We start from the raw sequence: 25,621 nt of genomic DNA, 5'->3' as shown, positions 1-25,621 counted from the left end.
GGTCTTTGCTTTATGTTATACCCTATACACAAATAATTCAAGGAGATTACGGAGTTTAATTTAAAATCATGATGTCCAGGGGCGCCTGGGTGGCTCACTCGGTTAAACGTCTGACTCTGTGATCTCACACTTCGCGGGTTTAAGCCCTACATTGTGCTCTGTGTTGACAGCTCAGAGCCTGGAGCCTGCTTCAGATTCTGTCTCTCTCTCTCTCTCTCTCTCTCTCTGCCCCTCCCCTGGTTGCACTCTCTCTCTCTTTCTCTCAAAAATAAACATTAAAAAAAAGATTCCCTCTCTCTCTCTTCCTCTCTCTCTCTCAAATGCAAAGCTTTTTGTAGGCTTCAATATTAAAGAAAAGATAAAGGTAATCAACCATCTGGGGAAGATGCATTGGTGATATAAAGGATCTACTTTTTGTGAATTTGGGCTGACAACCTGGAGGCCAGACTCAGAATCTGGTAACATGACCACTGTTGGGGCACTTAGTGGGATTAGATTATAAACATATACAGCAGCCTGGGCAGGACAGATCCCATTCTAACTTCCAGAGCCTGGATCGTAGCACAAGTGTCCTGCAGGTGACTGCCAGAGTTTCTTGGGTCTCCCAGTTCTGTTCACTGAAACTGAAATTTTGGCATACTAAAATAAGGTAGGAGATCTACTAAGTGTATATGTTCGGTGGAGATGTGACAGTACAGTGGGTTTGGGGATGACAAAAGTTTAAAATCCTAGGAGGTGGGAGGTCCGGAGTTGCTACATACAAGAAGCTTGGAAAGGTAGGTACAGTACAAAAGGCTTTTCCAGGGCTTATAAGAATATTGCGGGGGGGGGGGGGTGGTTAAGAAGTGGCAGGGAAATCAGCTCCATATTACCAATGGAAATTTACAAAGTTGTGATTCGTTGAGGGATTTAATGAAATGAACCAAATGTAACATTTTGTCAATTAGGCCACCAACTGAGTGAAATCCCATCACAAGCGCCATTTAATGTGGCTGCGGGTGAATTTTGACCTGTTTGATGTGATGCAGAATGAGGGCTCCAAAATCTTTGTGAAGGGCTGTTGGCTGAAGAGAACCATTGGAACAAATCATAACGCGGACTATGGTTTTTCCAAGGACACATACTCACCTTCTGGCAGGATGCTAATACACTCTACCCTAAGGATGTGGTTCCCTTTGAGTTCTATCAGGCCGATTTAAATTAGCATTGAATTAAGTGTGAAGGGTTAGCCAAGGAGCAGTGAAAGAACACAGATTACCACTTTAGAGTGGTGACTACAGATAACAATACATCATTTCCTGTGCACCTTTTCTTTCATCAGATGTAATGTTCCCCCTTTCATTCAACAGATTTTTCCAGAAAAGCAGCCATTCTGACAGAAATGGACCCTAGAGCATGAAAATTTTGGTTACCAAAGAAGATAAAGGTGGGAGCAATTTGTTATTTGCGAAAAGCACTGATGCTAATGATGTGGTTGAATTAAATTGTATTTGTGTCTCCAGGGCTGCCCTTGACTGGCCAAAATCTTACTGCCATGATCTTTCTATGGATCACATAAAAATGTATTTATTTAACACATGTATTGAGTGCCCACTATATCCAGGCTGGGGTTCTTTTTCTATTTATTTATTTTAGAAAGAGAGACAGAGAGAGATTTGGAGCCTGAGCAGGGGAGGGGCAGAGAGAGAGAGGGAGAGAGAGAGAATCCCAAGCAAACTCTGCTCAAAGCCCAACTCCAGGCTCAATCTCACGACTCTGGGATCATGACCTGAGCCAAAATCTAGAGTCAGATGCTCAACTGACTGAGCCACCGGGCACCCCAAGGCTGGGGTTCTAAGAATTGGGTATATCGCATAACCAAAAGAGATAAAATCCCTATGGGGAACAGAAAATTAAAAAATAAATATATACCATGTCAAGTAGTAATGAATGCTTGGGAAAAAATTAAAACAGTAAAGAGATAGAGAATTGTGGCCATCCTATTTGGATAAAGTGGTCTCAGGAAGATTTTCCTGACAAGACGATGACTGATTTAAACCAAGTTCAGGAATGGGCTCCTGGGTGGCTCAGTCAGTTAAGCTTCTGACCGGCTCCGGTAATGATCTCACCAATCATGACTCGTAGCCCCTTGTGGGGGTCTGTGCTAACAGCTCAGGGCCTGGAGCCTGCTTTGGATTCTGTGTCTTTCTGTCTCTGCCCCTCCCCTGCTTGGCTCTGTCTCTCAAAATAAATAAATGTAAAAAAATAATAAATAGGGGCGCCTGGGTGGCTCAGTCAGTTAAGCATCCGACTTCGGCTCAGGTCATGATCTCACACTTCGTGGGTTCGAGCCCCCGCATCGGGCTCTGTGCTGACAGCTGAGAGCCTGGAGTCTGCTTCAGATTCTGTGTCTCCCTTTCTCTCTGCCCCTCCCCTGTTTACACTGTCTCTATCTCTCAAAATAAATAAACATTAAAATAAATAAATAAACCAAGTTCAGTAAGGACCATGTGTATGTATTTAGGAAATCCCTGGCAAACTTTGTCCCATCATGGCTGTGTGATGTTGTTCTCAGTGACTTAACTTCTCTGACCCCAACCCTGTAAAAATCCAGAGAGGATAAGAAAAATGCATTGTAAATTGCAGTGGTTACTGCAGTTTATGAATGCAATTTTGTTACAGTATGAATTTTATGGGTGTAATAATAACTTCCCTATGCCCCCAAGGAAAAAAATAATCCAATCCACTGAGGGGGTCCTCGGCACAGCTCCCTTCATTTACAATTAGGATTTTGGACCTTGCTACAGAGCAGGCATTATTCCCCCGATTCTGCGAAATCAGAAAGTTTTTGATTGCCAGCTTCAGTTACCTCATCTATAAATCGGAGATAATGGTAGTGTTGAGCACTTAGGGGTTTTTATGATGTTGCTAAAATGACATTTATTGAGCTACATGTGAGACACAATGAACCATATGCCAGGCGTGGTCCTAAACAATGGAAACATATTCATTCATTTAATTCATAACAAGCCGGTAGACCGAGTACCATTTAAACTGCAGTACAACCAAGGAAACTGAGGGACGGAGGAGTTAAATCTAGAGTCCCACAGCTAGGATTCCAACCAAGACAACTGGGTTCCGGGGCCGGCAGTTACACAGCGCTAACCACCACCCACTCCCCCCCCCGCCCCCCCCCCCGTGCCTAATACATAGCAAGAGCTCAATAAATCTTTCTAGTGGTGGTCAGTTCCAGTTAGGGGGCTGCTCCAGAATTTCCATTTAGGAAGAGCGTAAGGTGGCTGGTTTGTTGGAAGGGGAGGCTAGGGGGCGCTTGCATAGCAACCATAGTTCATTGCATAGCAACCATAATGTTTACTTGAACTGGTGGACTTGGGGGAGTTGGTGGGGACTGCGGAGAAAGGGAGTTAACCCGCCACCCCAAGGCACTCCACTTTGCGGTGGAGACTAACCAGCACGGTAGCAGGAGAAATCCGCGCCCCACCCCCCGCCCTCCCCGGAGCCGCCCGGTGAGCCGGCCCTCCACGCATCGCCCCCTCCCTCTCGGGGCGGATGGTTTCTTCCGTTCTCCCGGCTGTTTCAGGTTCCGCGCTCCAGAGTCACAAAGCGCGGGGTCACGTGGGCGGGCCGGTGCGCTTTGTGACGCCACGGGCCCCGCCTCCCGGCCCGCCTATCCGCGCACGCCAGCCCCGCCTCGCGCGCGCCGCCCGTGCAATCCCTGCTTAAGAGACCCCGGAGTGGGGCGCTCGCCCGAAGCCAGGCCGCGTCCGCCATAGTGGCTGGCTTGGAGGTGTCGCCGGCGCTGGGTGAGGGCCCGAGAGCGGCAGGGGGGCAGAACAAAAAGAGAGCCCCGAAGCCCTTGCCGTTGCCCGGCCGTTTCCGGGCCTACTCTTGCGGTTCGGGGCCGAAAGGCGACGGGAGCGAAAGGCGAGAGAAGCGCGGAGCACACGGCGAGAGGAAGCGTCGGGGAGCCTCGGCGGCGTCCCCAGGGTCCGCCAAAGCCACCCGGCCGCTGGCTGGGGCCCGGGGTGGTGAGGAAGTGCTTCGAGGCCTAGTTGAGGCCTAGTACCGGCTTTGTGTCTGAGGCGGCGGCGGCGGCGGCGGCGGCGGGGGGGAGGCGGAGCCGGGGGCGGCCTGCGAGAAGGCCTCTCCTCCGCCGACCGCGCGTTTTTGGCCTAGGCCGCGGGCCGCTCGTGGCCTCCGGGGAGCAGGCGACAGGGGTTTGTGTGTGGGGGGGCCTGGGCCTGGGGAAGCTGACGCCGGTCGTCCGGAAGCCAGGAGGAGGCGAGAGGCCGCTCGTGGACTCCGGGCCTAGGCCCTCTCCCCCAACCTTCTCCCGGGGCCTGGGTCACCCCAATCCACGGAAAGAGAGAACAACCGGGAGGTGCGGCCGCGCTATGGACCCCTGACCCCGCGGGGTCATTCGGACTCTAACGTGTGGACTGACCGCTACTGACTGCACCGCCTGCCCCCCGTCTCCTGCCGGCCCTTAGCATGAGCGAGGGGGACCCAGCCGGGTGACATTGTGCCCGTTGGCGGATTCTCGAGTTCCCCTTTCCCCGTCCTCGTCCGCTTCCTCCCGTATGAAGTGCTTCTGAGTACCGGGGTCGGGAGGGGCGGTTCTGGATTATTGTTTTTACGAACCCCTGCTTGTGGTTGGGGGGTATTTAATCTCAGGCCTTAGGGTCCTTCGGTGTCTTTTGAGTGTTTCTGTGTGTACATATTTTGCTCTTAAGTTTATAAATATACATATATTGAGAGTGTCCACGTCTCCTCGCTGAACCTTAGGAATCCTTTGGCACCATGTCCTGTGTGCATTATAAATTTTCCTCTAAACTCAACTATGATACCGTCACCTTTGATGGGCTCCACATCTCCCTCTGCGATTTAAAGAAGCAGATTATGGGGAGAGAGAAGTTGAAAGCTGCCGACTGCGACCTGCAGATCACCAACGCGCAGACGAAAGAAGGTAAGGGCCACATGGGCTCCAGATATTTGCTGGTTGAAGATAGATACCGGTTGTGCGAGGGCCTGGCAGGAGACTAACCGCCATTACGTCTCCTGTGGGACGGTTCATTCTAGTACTTTTGGAACAACTTTCTTGGAGACCCGAGGGTTGCTGCAGTCGGCCTGGGAGTTGAACTGGGTTGTTTGATTTCTGCGTTCTTGGGAGCATCGGTAACTGGCTAATCCAAAAACGTGGAAGTCTGATTATCCTTCTCAAATGTTATTTGAAATGAAGATTGGGGTGGGAGAGGCCGAGGGGTGTTACATCCAGGTTCTTGGGGTGCTTGTGCCTTGTGGCGTTTTCCAACTTGCTTTTTCCTCGGAAGGAGGGGAGGAGAGGGTATTGCAGGCTTCTTTTTTGTTAAAGCAGCGTAGAGATACTTCTCTAACTTTGTAATCTGACAGCGGTTTGGGGTTCAGTGGCAAGTTTTCTGTACTCCTTTTCTTCCTGTTTTTGTGTACTTAATTTATTTTTATTTTGGAGTTGCCTGTGTCGTGGAGAAGGGACCTTCACTTAAATATTTTTTGAGGAATTAATCCAGCCTGTCTTGAATGTTTTTGGAATTGCTTTTGGAACTTGATATGTTCTGATGTCACCACTTTTGTGTGTAAATTGCAGAATTAGTAATTAAGTGGTTGAACTCTTAATTCATCACGGTAATCTTAAAATTCAGCAGTTTAGTAAGGATTAAAAGTAAAGGGTTTTCTTTTTTAAAGGAGTAATTGCTAGACTTTACATGATTTTATTGTTACTAGGGTACAGAAAGTAGTAGGCTGCTACCGGATGAGTTTCAAACAAGCCACTGATTGGAATCTTTAAGTTCTTTATCCTTTTTAAAAGCATTTTATAATGTTGAGAATTTAACATTGGATATGACAATGTGATAAACTGGCTTTTCAGATTATGGCTCTGCATTTGTTTTGGCTTCTTTTTCTCGGTACTGTAATGCTGATATGTAGTTTTCAGTAGGTCAGTCTTTTGAGTTTTATTAATGGGATGAGAGGAAATAATGTGAAGTTCTAATTAGGTTTAGGGTCTTTTATTGATCACTGAGTTTTTTTTAACCACCAACTTTGGCTTAAGGTGTGACTTGTGTTCTTTTAGTTGAAATTGGGGGGGTCCCTCACTTCTAGCCTATACGAGTTTGGGGTTTTTGAGATTTTATTTTTAATCTCTGTGGGCAACATGGGGCTCGAACTCACAACTTCCAGATCCAGAGTCCTGCAGGCTCCACCAACTGAGCCAGCCAGGCGTCTCTAGCCTATTGTTTTTAATAGAGCACATCTTGTCATGTATAAGAGCTGTTTTCCATTTATATCCAGGCATAAGTATAATTGTGTTATGTTAAGGAATGGCACTACTGGCATGACTCAAAAATATTTATTAAGGAAGAACTTTATTTACTCACATGGTAACATCTAAAAAAATATTCTCCGCTCCCCTCCCCCTTTTAAAGCGTCCTAAGGGATTCTTCACATGAAACTTTGGTAATTGTAATTATGTGTAGAATCCTCTACTTAAGGAAAGGAAAAATTGCTGATCATCATGAACAGTTGAGAAACATCTGTTTTAAACTAGTATTCAAGAAAATACTTTAAAAATACTTTTTAAGGCCACCAAAAGTGTCCTTTAAGTATTGTCACACTTCACAGAACAGATGGATTTATGAGACTTTCAGGATATATTGATATGTTAATAATACTTGTAAGTAGGAGGAAAGAATATAAATGAAAGTAAAGAATACAAAGACTATTTTAATCATATGCTAGGCAAGTTTTGTCTTTTACTGGAGTATTAAATGATTTCATCATTTGAAACTTGACTTTGTCCATCTTCTCCACCTAATAATTGAATACAACTTTGTTAGATTGGAGTAAGAGTTGATGGAATTCTTGTCAAAAATCTAAGGGTTTTGTGGCATTGTTATATTTTTTCCTAAGCCAGGACATTATATGATGTATTATTTTTACAAACCCTGAAAACCAGGGAAGTGTTCTGCCTAGCAGCTTATTTTCTTTTATATATTTATGTGAACTGTCCTTACTGGAGAAAGCTTTGATGTTACATTGGTTAAGAGAGGGAGCTTCTGGGGCGAGAGCATGTGCATTTTGTTCAATCCTCAGATTAGGGGTGGAAAAGATATTATTGATAGTAGTGCAGAGGGTAGTCACTTAATGAGTTTTATGGGAAATAACATCCAGTGTCACAGGCAGTTGAGTAAGAATGGGTTGGGTTTTAGCACCATCCAGTGAATTAAGAGAGTACAGAATTAATGTTTATAGCCTCATAGTTAGGAGATTGCCCAGGAGAGGATGCTGAACTGGATCACTTTAATTTGTTTGAATTAATGTTTAAATTACTCAGTGTATCACATTTCTGTAAAACACTCCTTAGAGGTTTGGAAATCTGGCCATGTTTAGGACCCTTAAATCTGATGAGACCAAAATGCTTGGATCAGAATTTCATAATATAGATTTAAGAGTCTTGCTCCTTTATCTCTAGACTATATTTCAAAACAAATCCTAAATGATCCTTCCTATATATTTTTTATAGCTTTCCCATTGTTTTTCTGTGTTTCAGTTTCCCCCCTCCAAAACAAAACAAAACAAAACAAACCTTCATTCTGAACTGAGTGTGAAAGATTTGAAAGCTGAGAATGAAGTATTTTTAAAAGACTCTTATTATCTTTATCCATTTCTCAGATTCATCTTGTTTTTCATTCCGAAATCCATGGTCTTTATATTTTTGGGTCAGAAATTACTTTGGCACCTGGAAAAGGTCTTTTGAACCTAACAGGCTACTTAGCAAGGTATTTTAAGGGTAGGAAGTCATCAGTGTAATTCAGGTACTTAAAAGGTCAAATCTGGTGTAGGGGCACCTGACTTTTAGTCTGACACAGTATTGTGCCGATCAGATTAATAAGTTGTGGTGGAAAGCTACAGTGAATGCTTTTGTTATGTGTTTAGAAACTTGTTGTCAAGTGTTTTTTGTTTCTAGAATTTACTTTTTGAACATCCCCCATCTTCCAATTTTTCTTACTCAGAGCTTGCTGGAAATTTGGGACTATCATGAACTATCAAAGCAATGATGATAGTCCTCTCATGGTATGCCTGAATCTGGGAAATTGCATCATATACAGTTTGCTACTTGAAATATACTGAAAAGAACCCTTTCTTGAACAATTTAGTTTGTAACAGGAAATAACTAATAGTGTTATGATTAAAATTAATTATGTGTGTGTACACACACACACACACACCCATAAATATACATAAGCTTAAAATGCTTGTATGTGTGATAAATTGAAATAACTGGAAGAACAGAGGTAGTTGGCCACTGCAAGTCAACTCTGTATTCTTAAGAATGAACCCTAATGCCTGAATGTGTGATTTAGGGAGATGGGTACATTCTTGCATCTGTCTCCCTGTGGTGGGTTATTTTTCTTTTTGGTAATTTTACAAATCCCTTCCTCAGGAAATCTTTTTACCCATAGTTAAATTAATTGGTCCAGTTTCTCTTTTAATTTCATTCTTCCAGAAGTATTGCAAGTAATAGAGAATTAAAAGAGTAGAAAATAGGATCCATTCATCCTCCCTGTTTTCTTCTCAGAAAGTGACATCACTGTTCTTCCAGTTGCTTAAGCCAGGAACTCAGTTACTTATGCCTTATTGCTCTTTTTCCTTCATCTTCCCCCCCCCCCCCCCCCCAATTAAATCCATTGATTGCCTTATCAGTTCTACCTCAGAACATTCTGATTTCCATGTCTTCACCTGTCACAACCCAGCACAGACCATCATCTCTTACCGGGACTTCGCAGCAGCCTCCTCATTAGTCACCCTGTTTCTACTCTTGTTCCCTTATGGGTTCATTTTCCACATAGATACCAGAGTTATCTTTTTTGTTTGTTATTAGTGTAAATCATTGTCATTTTTGTTTAAAATCCTTCAATGACTTCCTGTTGTACTTAGAAACAAAATATAAATGAATATGTGACCTGTACTTTCTAACTGTAGTTCAAGTCATTCTTTTCCTTTCATTATCTTCCAGCTATGCTGGCCTTTTAATGATTTTTTTTTCACCTGCTTTTCTTTCTGTCTTTAAACACTCTGTCCATCTTTTTTGCACATCTGTCTGGCTTCTCAGTCTTTAAGTCTCAAGCATCAGTTCCTAGAGAGGCCTTGAATCAACATTTTATGCAAAGTTGCATCCCACTACTAATTCTTTTTATAAAACCCTTTTCCTCTATTCAAAACATGGCATAATTTCTTTTGTAATACTCTGTTGAGGGGCTAGGAGAGACAGAATGTCTTCATTTAAATTACATATTTTTTCTCATAGATCAGATGTTTAGCGTTATTGGTTAAAGTGGAGAATGACTTAGTCTTACTGAGATTTGGGGTTCCATAGAAGTAGAGGCACCAGAGCCAGGAACCTGCTGGCAGTATTTGGTGTCCTTTGAAGAGAACCTCCTTATGGATGCGGATATTTGTTCTGACATTATCAGTATTCTAGAGGCAAGGAACATGCTCTCTTAAATTTAAATTCCTTTTCCGTAAAATTTGTCTTTGGTTGAAGTTTTCTAATTCTTGAGGACTGACTTACCCAAATCGCCAAATAGAAATTCAACTCTTTATCTTTTTTACAGAATATACTGATGATAATGCTCTAATTCCTAAGAATTCATCTGTAATTGTTAGAAGAATTCCTATTGGAGGTGTTAAATCTACAAGCAAGACATATGTTATGTGAGTGTTTATCAAATCTCATGTATTTAAGTCCTCAAAATACTTTTTTATTTTGTGAGGAAGAACAAGTATTTTAGAACTGAACTCATTACTTTACCCTAATAAGTATATCTTCTTAATCCTTAAAACGGTGAGGATGGGTTTGTTATTTCCTATCTCTTCCCCCAGTTAACCTGTAGTTAGTGGTAAGAGCTATCAAGAAGAATTTTTTTGCTTTGTAATATTTACAGAGACAAAATGATGCTCAAATCGGTGAATAAGTATTTGCATACATACCCTTTTGTTTTTTATTGGCACACTTTTATTTCTGACTGTTCTTTCACTACAAATATATATACATATGTATACATACATGTATATATAAGTGTGTTGAGAGATTTGTCCTAAATATTTTGACAGCATCAGTAATACATTTGCTTCTCAACAAGGGGCTTTTGTGGGGAGGCTGTTGAGTATAGGATTTATTAGCACAGACTGGAATCAGGCTTAGGTTTGACTCCAGTTGCTGCTTCACACCAGTTGTGTGACTTTGGGTAAGTTCCCTAAAGCCTCAAAATAGATTCCTCAAAATAATATAGGGATATGAGTACTTCCCTCCAGAGGAAAGCTGTAAGAATTGAACAGCGCCTGGCGTGTGGTAGTTGCCCATGATTGGAGTAAGAACACTGCAGTATTTTAGCACTAGGCTAGAGTTTAAGAAATCCGGGAAAGGAGCAGGATTCACACTTAGTCCCTGCTTTCTTGTAATTTTAATGGTGATAGAATTATGCTAATGTGAAAAGGGTAGTGATTTGAAATTCTGGCAAATTCTACTTTTGGCCAGTGAAAAATTCTGGAATTTCCCAGTCCTCGGAAATGGAATGTGTTCTTGGAATTGAGGTAAAAGTTATTTCTTGGAGCTTTACCTTGTAGGGGCAAACACTCATTCTAAGACGGTTATTAGTTTGCTATAAAGTTATATACTCCATATCCCAGCATTGAGATCTTTTGTGTAATACCTTCTGTGTAGTAACAGTTTTAAAACCTGAATACTTTGTTTTTCTTGTAATTACAAGTGAACTGTGTGCTTTTAGCTGTGTAATTTTAAGAAATTATAAGGAAGTAATTCCTAGAATTTGTTGTGAAATTACATTTTAATTTACTAAGTGCTTTTTAAAAACAGTAAACACATAGTTTTCAGTTGATTTTTTTTTTTTTTTTTTTTTGGACACTAAGAAACTTAGAGAATTATTTGAAGTACATGGGAAAATAAGTTGCCTCTTACAGAATTGCTTGTTAATTCACTGTGTGTGAGGTTGCCTTTGTAATATATTTGCCTTGTAAAATGGCTCTAAGTTTGTTGAGAAAAGGAAAGCTTCATTTTTATCTCAGGACTTCCAAATTACATGCAAACTTAGAAACTCCCTTCAGATGTTCCCTCACATTTCTCTGTAGTCAGGACAGCATAAACTTCAACGAAGCATTTGAGCATTGTATTCAGAAGCTCAGCCCCCATCCCCTTTCCTGTGTGGACTTTTAAGAATTTCTTCTTGGGCTTTATTTGTTATGTACTTGAAAAAATCAATCTGTTCATTTCTTCATAACCATCAGACTCATTCTTTGAACTAAAATAGTGTCAGAGTATGTTGTGTTTTTCTGAAACTTAGAATTCTTGTTTAACTTTGGTCATTGTTTTGAGACTTTTTAAAAAATTGAAGTAACTATCAACCTGTTTTTCTGGATTTGACATTTAGTTTTTGGAGCACAGCAATTTCTCAGGGATCCAAAGTATAAATGTTACCAGTGGTCTTCTTTCAAGAAGATCTGATGTGTGAAAGTTTACATTTGTTACCTATTAAAAAAAACTGGGGAATGATGTAATGTGGTTGTTCAGTCTATTAAATAACTACAAAGTTTCTTAACAAGATCTTCATGCTACCTTTGAGAAAACGTTTATTGTTCTCACGTATTCTAGAATTCCTTGGTATGGAATTTTTTTTCCTGCAGATCTGTCTTAAATTGTTTAAAGGTGGTAAAGATTAACCTAAGTAATGTATTTATTACTCTTGATACGCCTATTCTAGAATTCCTCTGTACCAAGTTGTTTTGTTTTTTGTTTTGTTTTGTTTTGTTTTTGTCACAGGTATGTCTTAAGCTGTTTAAAGGTACTAAAGATCAAAGTAGTGTATTTATTACTTTGGAAATTGGCTGTTTTTAAATGTTTGTACAAAGGAAAGTTGTGTTCATAAAGACATGTAATTAGACATATGTGTTAAGATGTTTTAGCACAATTCATAAATAACAACTCATAATTAATGTTGTTTTTGTTTTTGTTTATTTTTTAGAAGTCGAACTGAACCAGTGATGGGAACTTCAAAAGCAGTATGTAAAAACACAATCTCACACTTTTTCTACACATTGCTTTTACCTTTATAATGTAGCAGTGAAGTGAATCATTTAGAACTTAATATCCAACTGATCATAGTACATATTGTAAATAAAATGTATTTTGATGACAGCTCAGTTGAATATGGATATATGTGGCATAATTTGCAGACTTATTTTGTAGAAATGGGTAATTTGTGCCCCCCAAAAAACGCTGTTTCATATTAAATATGATAGCATTCTCCCTGTATGACACTGTGTTGTACAGTTAATGTATGATTCTTTTTAGATCATGTAGGTTTTACACTAATGAACATGATAACATGTTCTACATCTGTCTGTCTATAGTTAGTATTTTGTATGTATGTACAGGCTGTTGTGTGCTTTTTGTTTCTTGCAATAAAAAAAATGTTTGGAGTGTATATTTTGCCATTTTTCACGTTGTATCACTTAGTTTTTGTTAGTTTTTTTTTTTTTCTGCCTAATTGATGGCTTTAAAAAATGCATTAGCAACATGCAGAACTAATATGAAAGTTTGATGCTTTCTCCAAGTTCAGACACCTATAGAAAAAAGCTTTCCAAAGACTTTTGATGCAGCTTTATTATTCAGTTTTGCTTTATTTGGCAATTTCAAGCTTTTATTCTTTGTTGATATCTGTACTATAAAAGTGAGACCTGAAATTTGGGCCCCCTGAGTACATAAACGTCTCAGTGATGATTTCTACAATTCAGTACATTGTTTTCAAATTTTAATACAAGGTCTTCCAGTTCTAGCCTGTTTAGTTCTCCAAAATAAAATATTTCCCTCTTATAAGATATTAAAATGCTGCATTAATTATAACCTAATTGAAAGCTGTAGCTTATCAAAGATAACTCCCCTTAAGAGGAATAACATCTTAATTTTTATTATCATAGCTAAAGTACAACACCATGTTGACTTGAAGGTCTTAAATAAAAGGTAGTGGAAATACCTAAGTTGTGAGGTGAAATGTGTTTCAGAAAGTAGGTCTGTAGTAACGGAGTTCTGTAAACTTGATGGTTCTCTAAACATTTTACTGCTCAGGCTTGATTTGTACACAATACGAGATGTCTGAAATCTTCATTTTAGAATTCAAGGATACTGCTTGCTGTTTCACTTTATCCTTTTTAAATACTACTGATCTTTAATTGTGTATCAGGCATTTCACTAACCTTGGATCATTGCATCTTAAACATGATAATATAGAATATCTGAACTTTGGACTTGTTCTCTAAAATATATGGCCTTTAGTTCTCATGGAACTAAATACAGTGATTTGAAGATCAAAATTTAGAGATTTGGGTTTTTTTTCCCCACCCTCTGGGGTATATGGGCTTTTTTTTGTTTTGGGGTTTTTTTGTTGTTGTTGTTTTGTTTTATTTTTTTGTTTTTTGGGTTTGTTTTTGTTTTTTGGTGGTTTTTGGTTTTTTTTTTTTTTTTGGTTTTTGTTTTTTTTGGTTTTTAAAGCATAATGCTGTAAAAAAAAAAAAAAACAACAAACAAACTGTCCAAGTTTCTGTTTTGCTGGTGATTGGTTTAAAACTGATTTTATGTATCCAAATGCTAGCACAAATCAGAGTGACTATCCTGGTGACTGTAGTGGTTAATGTAACACGTTTTGTATAAAGTATTTTTATATAGTATTTAAACTAATTCAGATGAAGTTTTATTTCTTGAAAACAGTTATTTCCTTTTTGTTTATTAGCATGTGTATAAACACAAATCACATGTTCATAAATAAAGTTAACATTCTTTTAGCCTTGTGTGTTCCCTGGCATGTCTGTATTACACTTATAAGAAGCAGTTTATTTTATGCTTATTTAGGTTTCTCTTTTCTTTTCTTTTCTTTTCTTTTTTTTTTTTTTTAATACTTTAAAAGTGGCTTTAATTTTTAGGTAGAATTGTCTGAAATGGAGACATTAGATAACTTAATATCCCCACCACTTACTTGCTTGGGGTACATATGCTGGTGTTTAGGATGAGAGAATATATTCATTAAGCATAATTAATGCCCATCTTATGAATCACGTATTCTTGTACACATTCACAAAAGCCAAGTAAGATAGAGCCACTAAACCAGATTTCTAAATGCTGATTAATAAAAGTAAATGTGTGTACATTTTTGGTAACTTAAGCCAACTGTAATCAAGGATGGCTGTTTCTGTCTGTATTCCTTAGCTTATTTTATTTAGCCATCCTTCATGTTGGTATTCCAAAGCTGGATGTTCTTCCTGTTTACTAAATATCAGAATTGTATTTTGTAGGATCCTTTAATTTCAAGTGAGTGTAAGTGGCATAAAATATTTCAGATTCTTTCTCCCAGAAGCAAGACCACAAATTAGATGTGGGGAAGTGGGTTAATTTTAATGATGTCCACAGTATGCATTGATCAGTTTTTATGAAGACGACTTTTTTTTAATGTGGTGCATTTTTTAAATCATTAGTATCTGAGAGTTAATACATTTATTGCTGCCTAGTACATGTAAATTCCTAGTCATTTTTAAACCATTCCTTGTTAGCAATTTTCACTCATTTCTAGTACCTTGCTTTTTGTAGAAAACTATTGGACACCTTTCACAATTTATGGTAAATTTGACTTTCTCATGGACTTTAAGGTATTTAAGGTGCTAGAATGATTGGTGGGGAAAAAAGTGATATAGATGTTGTTGAGTATCTGAAACCACTTTATCCAGTACTAATGACAAATCAACAGAAAACTAAAAGGACCAGATGGCCCGACATAGGAACAAAAAACAGATATAGTGGGAAGAACAAAAAATGTTAGTATTTTAGTTCTAGCTGTAAGAAAGTTAATATAACTGCTTTCTCTTAAGGAAATGATGAGTGTTCATATTCTAGATAGTAATGGGCTGTTTTGAAGGGTTATTAGTTTCATTGGTTAGAAACAGTATAGATGATGCTTGACAGCATTTGGTTCTTGTTATTTAGATTCACATAGTTCCTAACTAATGCAAAAAGCAGCCCTTTTCAAAATCGATTGAGATGATCAGAATTTATTCTGGATAAAAATAGGATGTTTATGGTTTGTTTGTTTTTTTAAGCTTCCTTTGAGATTAGTTCTGTAATGAAAACACTTAAGAGCCAGATGAGAATAAGAACACATTGGTGAATTATATGATTGCATATTAGGAATATGGAATAGTGCATTACAAATTCTGGGGCAGCCCCTCAGTGGGGAGCTAAGAACCTTTTGTTGAAGTAAGCGTCCCAGTAATACTATCCATTAAACTGACTTTTAAAACCCTAAGATATTTATAAGATATATTTTAAATTTAGCAAACATGATTTTTATTGACTGAACTCCTGCTGTGGTAGGCATTGTGCTAAGAGCTTCATATTGAAACTGGTAACATTTCTATTTGGGGCTGTAAGTCATGCTGCTTTTATTTTAATTCTCTTAGTTCTCTGGAATATTTGAAAAATACCTGATGAAGACTCCCTTCATTGTTGTTATTTTTCTTTGATCCAGACATCTTGTTACATTCTCTCCATTTTAAACAAGAGTTCTGACCAATAATGCATGAGAAGCTTACAACATGTTGAATAAGCAACCCAATTACTATATAGGAAGCAAATAATGTTTTCTTTTTGGTACACTTAACAGGGAAATCATATCTTCAGAGTTAGATGGGAAAGGGGTGTGTGTGTGTGTGTGTGTATACAGATACACACTTTTTAAAAACTGATATTAAAATCATTTCAGGGGGTCAAATAGTGAAAAATCTTAAAATACCACATTTGAAAATACATTTTTAAAATTTTATTCAATATAGAATACTTTCTCCATTTGATTAAATTAACTTTCTTCACGCGTTATTAAAGTCCATCCTCCTAATAGCCCTATTTGCCTTTGCTCCACACTACCACTGGTTTTCCTTTTTTTGGTTTAACATCTTTGCTCTGATAAAATTGTGGTTTCTTTGGCAAGAAGCCATTCTTACTCTTTGTATGGGAGAATAAACAAACTTATTCAGACCGAACAGTACATGCTTAAAAAAAGAGAAAAAAGTAGCAATTATGTGGGAGCTGTTTTATTAAAGCAATTATCTGAGCCTTTAAAGAGCTGCTTGTTTTTTACCATGTTCTGTAATGGCACTCCAGGAAAGTTAGATTTCTTATTCTCTCTAGTGTATATTCTCTTGAGCATTATCAGATTTAGAAACCATTGATAGACACGGACTCTTATTTAATATTCAGTCACTGCTCTGAACATATTTTCTGTGATATATTTTTCTTTACCCTGTTTTTTGTTGTTTTTTTTTTTAATATTGTAATTGAGTCCCCCTCAACTTAAGCCTTTATTATATGTGTGGAATATGTAGAGAAGGGTAAAGTGGGGTGAGCAATTTCAGCTTAAAAACAGGGAATAACATTCTTTAGAAAACTTCTAAGAAAATGCCCAATATTTGAACATTAATTGGCAATAGGGACTAAATGATCACTTTCAGATGTTTTCAGTGTGGAACTTGAATGTGTGTTTAATTTTTTGTGAACAGATTGATGACTCTTCTGCATCTATTTCTCTGGCCCAGCTTACAAAGGTATATATATATATATATATCTATTCTTGCAAATATAAATCTTTTTCTAACATCGTGTTTTTTTAAATGTGGAACAATTGTTTAAAGAGGGGTTGGGGAGGATATGTCTTACAAAAATATTGTACACATTGTTACTATCCTGTAAAGAGTAGTTGCCGCTTTGAGAAGATAGGGGGAGTGTTTTGTCAGCCTCACCATAATGTTGGAGTATTGGTCATCTTCAAGACAGAAGAAACACATGAAGCTACACTTATTTGGTGGGTTTTTTTCCCCCCTTACACATTTTGTTTAATTATACATTGGAAACTAACAAAGTTCTGGAGGAATTCCCTGGTTTTGGCTGTAAATTATGTGGACTTTCTTTATGCAGCCAAAATAGAAGCTTTCCTTTACATGGACAATTGCACGGCTATTTCTTGAATATTTGAATTGATCCCATGAAGGTCAACATTTTAAATGTGTTACGATTGTTTCTTTATGCTCTAGACTTGTAGTCTGTCTGCATTAGAAAAAGTTTTAGACAACCTAATTTGTTTGAACACAGACTACAGTGAATTGTGTAAATGTGTAAAGCTGTTTGCAGGAATATACCAATGTGTATGTTTGGCAGAGGGGCAAATTGTTACCTCCTGAAATAATTGTATATGCCATGTTTTGCGATAAAATTGCTTGCATTTTCTGCTCAACAATGTGTACCTTTTGTTTGGGAAAGCACTAGTGATGGATTACTTTTTAAAGCAATAGACGTAGCTTGCAAATCATGCCTTTAAAAAAAAAAAAAGAAGAAGACATTACAGATTAGACAGATTTTTGAGGACCAAGAAGGAAGTCTTCCAGTTTTCCAAAAATCCTTTTTTCCCTACTATCAAAGTAAAACCAGACTTAGCAACCAAGATTAATGAGTTAGATGGATTTTCCATTAGTGCTGTCCCTATCTTATCCTTGACTTTGTTTTAGGTTGTATCCTCTTCCCCTAGAATGTATCCCAAAAGAAATGTCCTAGTAACAAATACAGCTTTTTAAGCTTTTGTTCTGGGGAAACTAAACATTAAAATCGATGATTCTAAAACATGAAGTGGGCTGAAACCATCGTCTCTTAACAATTTTCTAATGCAAAAGTGGTCTAGCATAGAGTTTACATCTTAAGCAGTTTATAGTTCATGGTTTTAATTCTTATGTGCTGTAAGGACCCTATTTCAGTTTTGGTCTGTTCCTACCATTGTTTCTTTGTGGGAAGCAGTTGGGGAATTTTGGAGGTTTGGGAGATTTTTTTTTAACTACTTGTAAATTAATGTTTGGGTTCAAACAAATTAGTTGTTCAACATCTGTAATCCAGTTTTCTGTAAATGTTGCTGTTGTTCTAAGCTCTGTTAATGTTAAGCATTCTTTGTATATAAAATTACAATAAAATGTTAAAACTGGTTGCTTGTTTTGTGGATGAATGTAAAGATAAAACCCAATGAATGGCTGATGTGAGTGCTAGATGCTTGAAGCTTCAAGTTATCAGGACTCACTCCCTTAGACCCTGGTTATATCTAGGCTATTCTATATAATACCTTAAAGATGAAGTTCATAAAACTTCGGAGAATCGGATTTAAAATGATGAGTGCTCCGTTGCATGTGCTTTGCACTTAATTTAAAACTGATTCTACTTCTTAAAGAGCCTTCTGACTTAATATCATCTGCATTATGTTCAATTGTTTTACCCATAACCCTACCTCCAAGTTGTAAATATAAAGTCTTTATGCTACGACACTTGAATTATTTTTAAGGCTTAAAATGTCAAGTGTTTCCTTAATCTGTTTTAACTCTTAGAGGAGTCATATGTAAATCTTAATGTAAGGTACAAACAGGGTCTAAGGTTTGAGTGCCCCCAGCAAGACCTTCAGCCCTGCAGACACCCAAACGTCATGTAATGAATGACCTAAGGAACTCCTGATGCCTCTTCTAGGTTATACGTGTAAATAGCTTTCAGTTTTAGGTTTTATGCAAGATTAGATACTGCTCTTTACAGGATGAGTGGTGTTGTCTTTGGCTGTGTGGTCTTAAATGTGTTTCTAATGTGTGTGTCAAATAATTACCTGTTAAACAGACTGCCAATCTGGCTGAAGCCAATGCTTCTGAAGAAGATAAAATTAAAGCAATGATGTCGCAATCTGGCCATGAATACGACCCAATCAAGTAAGTCCATAAATGCTTCATACTAACAGGTACATTGGGGTGGATTTTCCCCCCAATCAGAAGCTTTATTCTTTCAAGGTTTTGTGTACATGTAATTCTGTTTCCCTTTCAGTTACATGAAGAAACCTCTAGGCCCACCACCTCCATCTTATACCTGTTTTCGTTGTGGTAAACCTGGCCATTACATTAAGAATTGCCCAACAAACGGGGTAAGTCCAAAGTAGAAACCATGGTACACCTTATTTTTCTCACAATGATTTCTTAGCTATCGGATTTTTCTTGGTAAATACTGCCTTCTCTATTATAATGGCAAATGAGCTCAGGCTGTGGAGCCAGATTGCCAGGCTTCAGATCCTGGCTCTGCTGCTCAACGGTTGACTGAGCTTGGGCAGGCCACTTGACTTCTTCAAGCCTGTTCGGTCTTCTCTATGAAACGGACATGGTAATAACAGTATTTACCTCGCATGGCTGTTGTGAGGTTTAAATGAGATCATATATGTAGAGCACTACAGAAACTATAAGCAGTTAATAAGCACTGCGTGTTAGCTAATATTAAACAAAGGGTAACTGCTTTCTTTCTTCCTCCTTTCTCCTTTCCCCTCCAAATAGGATAAAAACTTTGAATCTGGTCCGAGGATTAAAAAGAGCACTGGTATTCCCAGAAGTTTTATGATGGAAGTGAAAGATCCTAACATGAAAGGTGCAATGCTTACCAACACTGGAAAGTATGCGATACCGACTATAGACGCGTAAGTATTCTAGTTACGTATGACCTGTGAGGCCACAGCCCGTCTGGGCACTGGTGTTTTATGTAGGCTTGGGGTCGCCACTTGGCTACTTGGATTTCTTGTGAGCATTGTATAGCAAGACTGTTGGTCTCCACATGTTGCGTTTCTGTGTGAAGAATGAGAGGCTGCAGTCTGCTCCATTAAATGCAAATTTAGAATGGGTTTGGGGGTTTTTGTTACCACTGAGTGCCACTTCCCTTGTGGGCTTCTAATTTTTTCTTTTTCTGTCATACCCTGCTTTCTTCTTCATTCACATACATACTCCCACATGATCTTCTATGCTATCTACATGTGTTAAGTGAAAAAGACCAATGTCTTAATCATTCTGAGAAACAGAAGGCTTAAGCACAAAAGTTGTATAAGATGTCAGGGCAAATTTAAGTGCCAAGAATAAATGAAGAACTGAGTCCTCTTGAATAAGTTTGGATGTACCGTGTGAGTCTTAAACTTCTAAAATAACGATTTATTTTACAAACCCATTAGTTCAGATGAGCTACAGCTCTATACCCTACAGCTTAATGCTTATTTGGAATGTGTTTTCAGATCTTATTTTAGGAGCCAATTCTTAATGAAGTGGATAGACCTGAAAACCTACTAGTGGTATAATTCAACTGACAACTTCTCATTTTATTTGCTTTTATTAATCCCGCTAATTACCTTTGTGGTTACCCTCACCAGTTATGAACTCACATGATACAGAGCACAGTATTAACTGTCCCTTTGGACTGGGTTCTCCAACAAGTCCTCCAGTGGGTTATGAAGTGAGGGCATCATCAGGACATACCTTGAGAAACATCCATTTAGAGAATAACAGTGCCCTTGTTCATCGTGACATGAAGAGAATGAGTAAAAGAACAGTTGTCCTCAGCCTCATGCTGTAGCGTTGAAACGCAGCATAGTGCGCAGATGAAGGTGATGAAAACGGCAGTGCCATGGAATGATCTTGAAAAGATTTTATGGTTTTGAGTATACACTTTAGTAAATAGATTGTTTTCATTCACAGATAAGGATTAGTGTTTTCCTGAACTCCCAGCCCTGCTCACTTTCTCCGTTTCACCCCCATCAATTTTTGATCAGTCACCATCCTTTGTCTTGTGATTCATCTTAGAGCAGTCTGTTTTTACGCTGTTTCTGATTCAGACATTTCATACGTGCTTCCAAACAACTTAGGTTGAAATGGATGGTTTTTACAGACACAATTTAAGAGCAGACCGCTTCATCTTGATATAATATATACAAGTATAAGTACTTAAATGGAAGCTTGTGTCGGAAAAATTAACATCACCCTTGTGAACCCTAACTAATAATTAACTTCATTGTTTTTGAATGCTGAAATGCAAAAGCCCATTTGTGCCAGACACACAGCAAATACTGGGGAAATGGGAGCCCAAATATTTTAAATGAAACTTTCACCCTCTCCACTAACACCACTGATAAGCAACTCAGACTCTTCTTCTGTTTCTTTTTCTATCCTCTGTTCTTCTTTTTTTTTTTTTTTTCTTTCTTTTCTCTCTTTTGGGCAGTGGGAGACTCCTCTTTCACAAATTGGGAACAATGGGGCATAAGCAAATTGATACTTATTTCTGGAGTCGTGGTGATGTCTATGGAGCAGCTGCAACACAAATAACACACCTCAGGTACCCTCCTCTGTACAGCTGAGATGCTTTCATTTTCAGCAGTGAGATTGACACACTCTGTTCCTAAATGAGATAGAATTTACCTAGGAATTCCTATGTTATACAAATCTGCCTGATTAGAGAAGATGTGGGTGTTGGAAGCAGTGGTGACAAATGAGAATAGTGTACTTTGGTTTTTTATTTTATTAAAAAAAATTTTTTTAATGTTTATTTTTGAGAAAGAAAGCGAGCGAGCAGGGGAGGGGCAGAGAGAGAGGGAGACACAGAATCTGAAGCAGGCTCCAGGCTCTGAGCTGTCAGCACAGAGCCTGACATGGGGCTCGAACTCACAAGCTGTGAGATCATGACCTGAGCCAAAGTCGGACGCTCAATTGATCCATGCAAGCACCCCTAGTGTTTTATTTTCAATATGTTTAATATGCAACATTTCTGCAAAATGTATTTCTACCAGAAAACGGACCCAAAATGACCGAAGTGTTACTTTATATTCTTGTAACACATATTCTAATCATTGAAGTCATTCGTATTTCTTAGTTGGCTATAAATAGATTAATCTCTCTTTTAAAATACTAATTAGAAGTAGACCACTGGTTTTGAAGTCTGATGATTCTAGCTACTAGCTACTGGTGTGGTTGGTTGCATAATATTTCCCTTGAACTGTCCCCCTCGATTGTATGATGTCAGCACCAGTTTCCATTTCCTATATTATAGCATGCTCTCTGATACCTTCACAGGTTTTGGGGACTGTTGGTCTATGGAAGGGAATTCCCTCCGTACCCCCCACCCCCTCAAGAAACATGGTAGGATAGAGAAAATTGTGGTTAGGGTGTTGTCATGTCCAAGTTCAAATCCTGTCTCTGCCACTTAAGCATAAACTTGTGGCATTGAATGTGTCCCTTTATTCTCTGGCCCTGAGTTCTAGAGTTGTGGATTCTTAAGATCCTTTTAGCCACTTTTATAGCATTTGTTTCTTTTTGTTATACTTGTTTAGGATTTTGTTTTGTCTTTTGTTGCTTAGGGGGAGGATGTTCATAACTACTCCCTTATTTTGGAAGGTATTATACTTGTGTAAACGAATTTGGCATCGTACTGAATTATAAGCTCCCATTATGGTATAGTAGAACATGTACTATCTTAGTAATACTTTGTTTTCTTAACAATGTTAAAACAGTAAAACCTTCTTTTACAGAGAAGCATATGCAATTGGGAAGAAAGAAAAACCACCTTTCTTACCAGAGGAACCATCTTCTTCTTCAGAAGAAGATGATCCTATCCCAGATGAATTATTGTGTCTCATCTGCAAAGATATTATGACTGATGCCGTTGTCATTCCCTGCTGTGGAAACAGTTATTGCGATGAATGTAAGAAATGTTGAACCTTCAGAGATACACATCTTAGAATATGTGTATTTATTTGGAAGGGCTCTTTAGCAACATTGTATGTTTTAATAATGCAGTATGAAATGTTGATAATTGATCATTTAGTTCATCATTGCACCTTTAATAGCAAGAACTGTATTTGTCTCTACATTTTTTTCTTTAAACAACAGCCTCTTTGTCCTTTTAAATATTAGAATTGACCATTTCTTATACCTTCATTAGGGTGACTGTACTAAGGTTTTATAAAATGTAGGACTTTTGTTTCCTACACATTTTATTTTAGTTTTTAAAGTTTATTTTTGAGGGGGGGACGCACAGAGAGAGGATCCAAAGTGGGCTCTGTGCTGACAGCAGAGAGGCCCATGGGGGGCTAGAACTCACAAACTGTGAGATCATGACCTGAGTAGAAGTCGTACACTTAACTGACTGAGCCACAGACATACCCCTGTTTCCTACACATTTTAAATGGTATGCAGAATTTTGAAAGCCTTTTGGGCATTAGATATTCTGGAAATATTTTTAAATGGTACCTAAAGGGTTCCACCCTTTCCTGGATGGTGGAAAAATAGTTTATTCTAAAATTCCTAAGTGTAATTGAGAACTGCTCTCTGTAAACATACTACCCAACATTTGCCTTTGTGGTTACTTGTGATTTTTTTCTGATCTTTTATATTGGGTTGGGTTTTTCCCACTTGGGTTTTCTGCCGCCTATTTCTTACCAAGATGAAAATGGCATCATCTGAAAATTTCACTGCTTAGTCCTGTTTTGGCTTTTTTCATTTCATAGCTTTGGAATACAAATCTTTATTTCGGGGCCTCTCCAGTGAAGACCAAAGTCAAGAAGAGGTCACTTAAGATTTGTTTCCAAGTGTCTTAGATTTAACAAACCACTTGCATTACTGAATTTTTTACTACACTGAAGCATAAGCAGTGAATCTGTAATTTAATGTTATTCCTCTGTACTGTGCTGTAGGTGTTGCTGATTTCCTTGCCTGAACAATGTTTCTGTTTTTTTATAATTCCCTTTTCTCTTAAGTTATTTATGTAATCTCTATACCACATGTGGGACTCAAACTCACGACCCTGAGATCAAGAGCTGCATGCTTTTCTGATGGAGCCAGCCAGGCACTCCTCCTCCTGATGCTCTTTTAAAAATCCTGTTAGCCCTGTAAATTTTTTACCTTTCTAGACTATATATTATTTCTATTTTTTTCCCCTATAATATTCCAATTTTTAGCTAAACAAAGAGAATAGTATTTAGGAAAGAGTGCTTTTTCTCTCAATTTAAATTTTTGTTTAAATTCTATTTATGACTTTTTTTTTTTTTTTAATGTTTGTTTATTTTTGAGAGAGACGGAGACAGAATGCGAGTGGGTTGGAACAGAGAGAGAGGGAGACACAGAATCTGAAACAGGCTCCAGGCTCTGAGCTGTCAGCACAGAGCCCGACGCGAGGCTCAAACTCACGAGCCACGAGATCATGACCTGAGCTGAAGTCGGACACTTAACCGACTGAGCCACCCAGGCACCCCAATGACTTCTGTTTTTAAGGTAGAAGTTACAGCAGAGGAGTGCTATCAGGCGAGAGTCTGTACTTTTAAGTTTTTCAGTCTTAGAAATGATAAGTAATGTGTGCTTGGGAAGAGTAATGTAATATTTAAAATATTTCACATAGGTATAAGAACAGCACTCTTGGAATCAGATGATCATACATGTCCAACATGCCATCAGAATGATGTCTCTCCTGATGCTTTAATTGCCAATAAGTTCTTACGACAGGTAACTGACTTTGTATCCCTTTTGGAAAATTTTTAAAAATTTTTGGTGGTTTAAACTGTGCTTGAGGAAATACCACCTTACATTTTCCTGCATCTTTCTGTTTGGTATCTATAGGCTGTTAATAACTTCAAAAATGAAACCGGTTATACAAAAAGGCTACGAAAACAGTTACCCCCACCACAGCCCCCAATACCACCTCCGAGACCACTCATTCAGCGGAACCTACAACCTCTGATGAGATCTCCAATATCAAGACAACAGGATCCCCTGATGATTCCAGTGACCTCTTCAACTCACCCAGCTCCTTCTATATCTTCATTAACTTCTAATCAGTCTTCCTTGGCCCCTCCTGTGCCTGGAAATTCATCTTCTACCCCGGCTCCTGTACCTGATATAACTGCCACAGTGTCCATCTCAGTCCACTCTGAAAAACCAGATGGACCTTTCCGGTAAGTCTGTGTATCTCTCTGGTTTTTCATTGTTGTTTATTGCTTTAGTAGTTGTTATAGTGACTGGTAAGTATCATCCTTGTGAACCACTGTGCTCAGTTAAGGCGGGTGACTCCATAAAGTAACCCATTGCTAAACGGGTACTTTTAAGAGATGACTCAATCTTATTGGAGGAACAGGCAAATGAAGGAGTTTCACTTGGCAAATGATTAAGCATCCCAGGATAAAGAACTGTACGAGTTGCCAACCACCCCTGTTAAGTGGTGAATTAAAACTCACTTAAATCCTACTGGTTCAGACATGAAAAGGATCTTTGGACATGTAGTCCCCAGTAGTTCATATATACTTTTTTTTTTTTTTTTAATTTTTTTTTTTTTCCAACGTTTATTTATTTTTGGGACAGAGAGAGACAGAGCATGAACAGGGGAGGGGCAGAGAGAGAGGGAGACACAGAATCGGAAACAGGCTCCAGGCTCTGAGCCAGCAGCCCAGAGCCTGACGCGGGGCTCGAACTCACGGACCGCGAGATCGTGACCTGGCTGAAGTCGGACGCTTAACCGACTGCGCCACCCAGGCGCCCCTACTTTTTTTTTTTTTAATGTTTGTTTATTTTTGAATGACAAGAGTGTGAGCGCACATGACCACAAGTGGGGGAGGGGCAGAGAGGGAGAGAGAATCCTGAGCAAGCTCCGCTATGTCAGCGCAGAGCCCAG

General features: G+C 38.7%; 1 protein-coding gene across 2 annotated transcripts in view; it reads left to right on the top strand.

The window, feature by feature from the left end:
- The first annotated feature begins 3,708 nt into the window (after positions 1 to 3,708).
- The window catches only part of RBBP6 (RB binding protein 6, ubiquitin ligase), a 32,651-nt gene continuing 10,738 nt past the window's right edge, over positions 3,709 to 25,621 (top strand). For both annotated transcript variants that reach the window (XM_043560268.1, XM_043560267.1), the window contains exons 1-10: positions 3,709 to 4,966; positions 9,651 to 9,750; positions 12,075 to 12,111; positions 16,651 to 16,695; positions 18,788 to 18,876; positions 18,989 to 19,085; positions 19,486 to 19,625; positions 22,491 to 22,663; positions 24,356 to 24,459; positions 24,574 to 24,908. In XM_043560268.1, the coding sequence (XP_043416203.1) occupies positions 4,801 to 4,966; positions 9,651 to 9,750; positions 12,075 to 12,111; positions 16,651 to 16,695; positions 18,788 to 18,876; positions 18,989 to 19,085; positions 19,486 to 19,625; positions 22,491 to 22,663; positions 24,356 to 24,459; positions 24,574 to 24,908 (1,286 nt within the window). In that variant the 5' untranslated portion in view covers positions 3,709 to 4,800. The remainder of the gene's footprint in view (positions 4,967 to 9,650; positions 9,751 to 12,074; positions 12,112 to 16,650; positions 16,696 to 18,787; positions 18,877 to 18,988; positions 19,086 to 19,485; positions 19,626 to 22,490; positions 22,664 to 24,355; positions 24,460 to 24,573; positions 24,909 to 25,621) is intronic.

This window comes from Prionailurus bengalensis, chromosome E3 (assembly GCF_016509475.1).
Source record: "Prionailurus bengalensis isolate Pbe53 chromosome E3, Fcat_Pben_1.1_paternal_pri, whole genome shotgun sequence".
In the NCBI taxonomy this organism is placed as follows: Eukaryota; Metazoa; Chordata; class Mammalia; order Carnivora; family Felidae; genus Prionailurus; species Prionailurus bengalensis.
The sequence above is the reverse complement of the archived record's forward strand: the minus strand, read 5'-3'. Positions and strand labels throughout refer to the sequence as shown.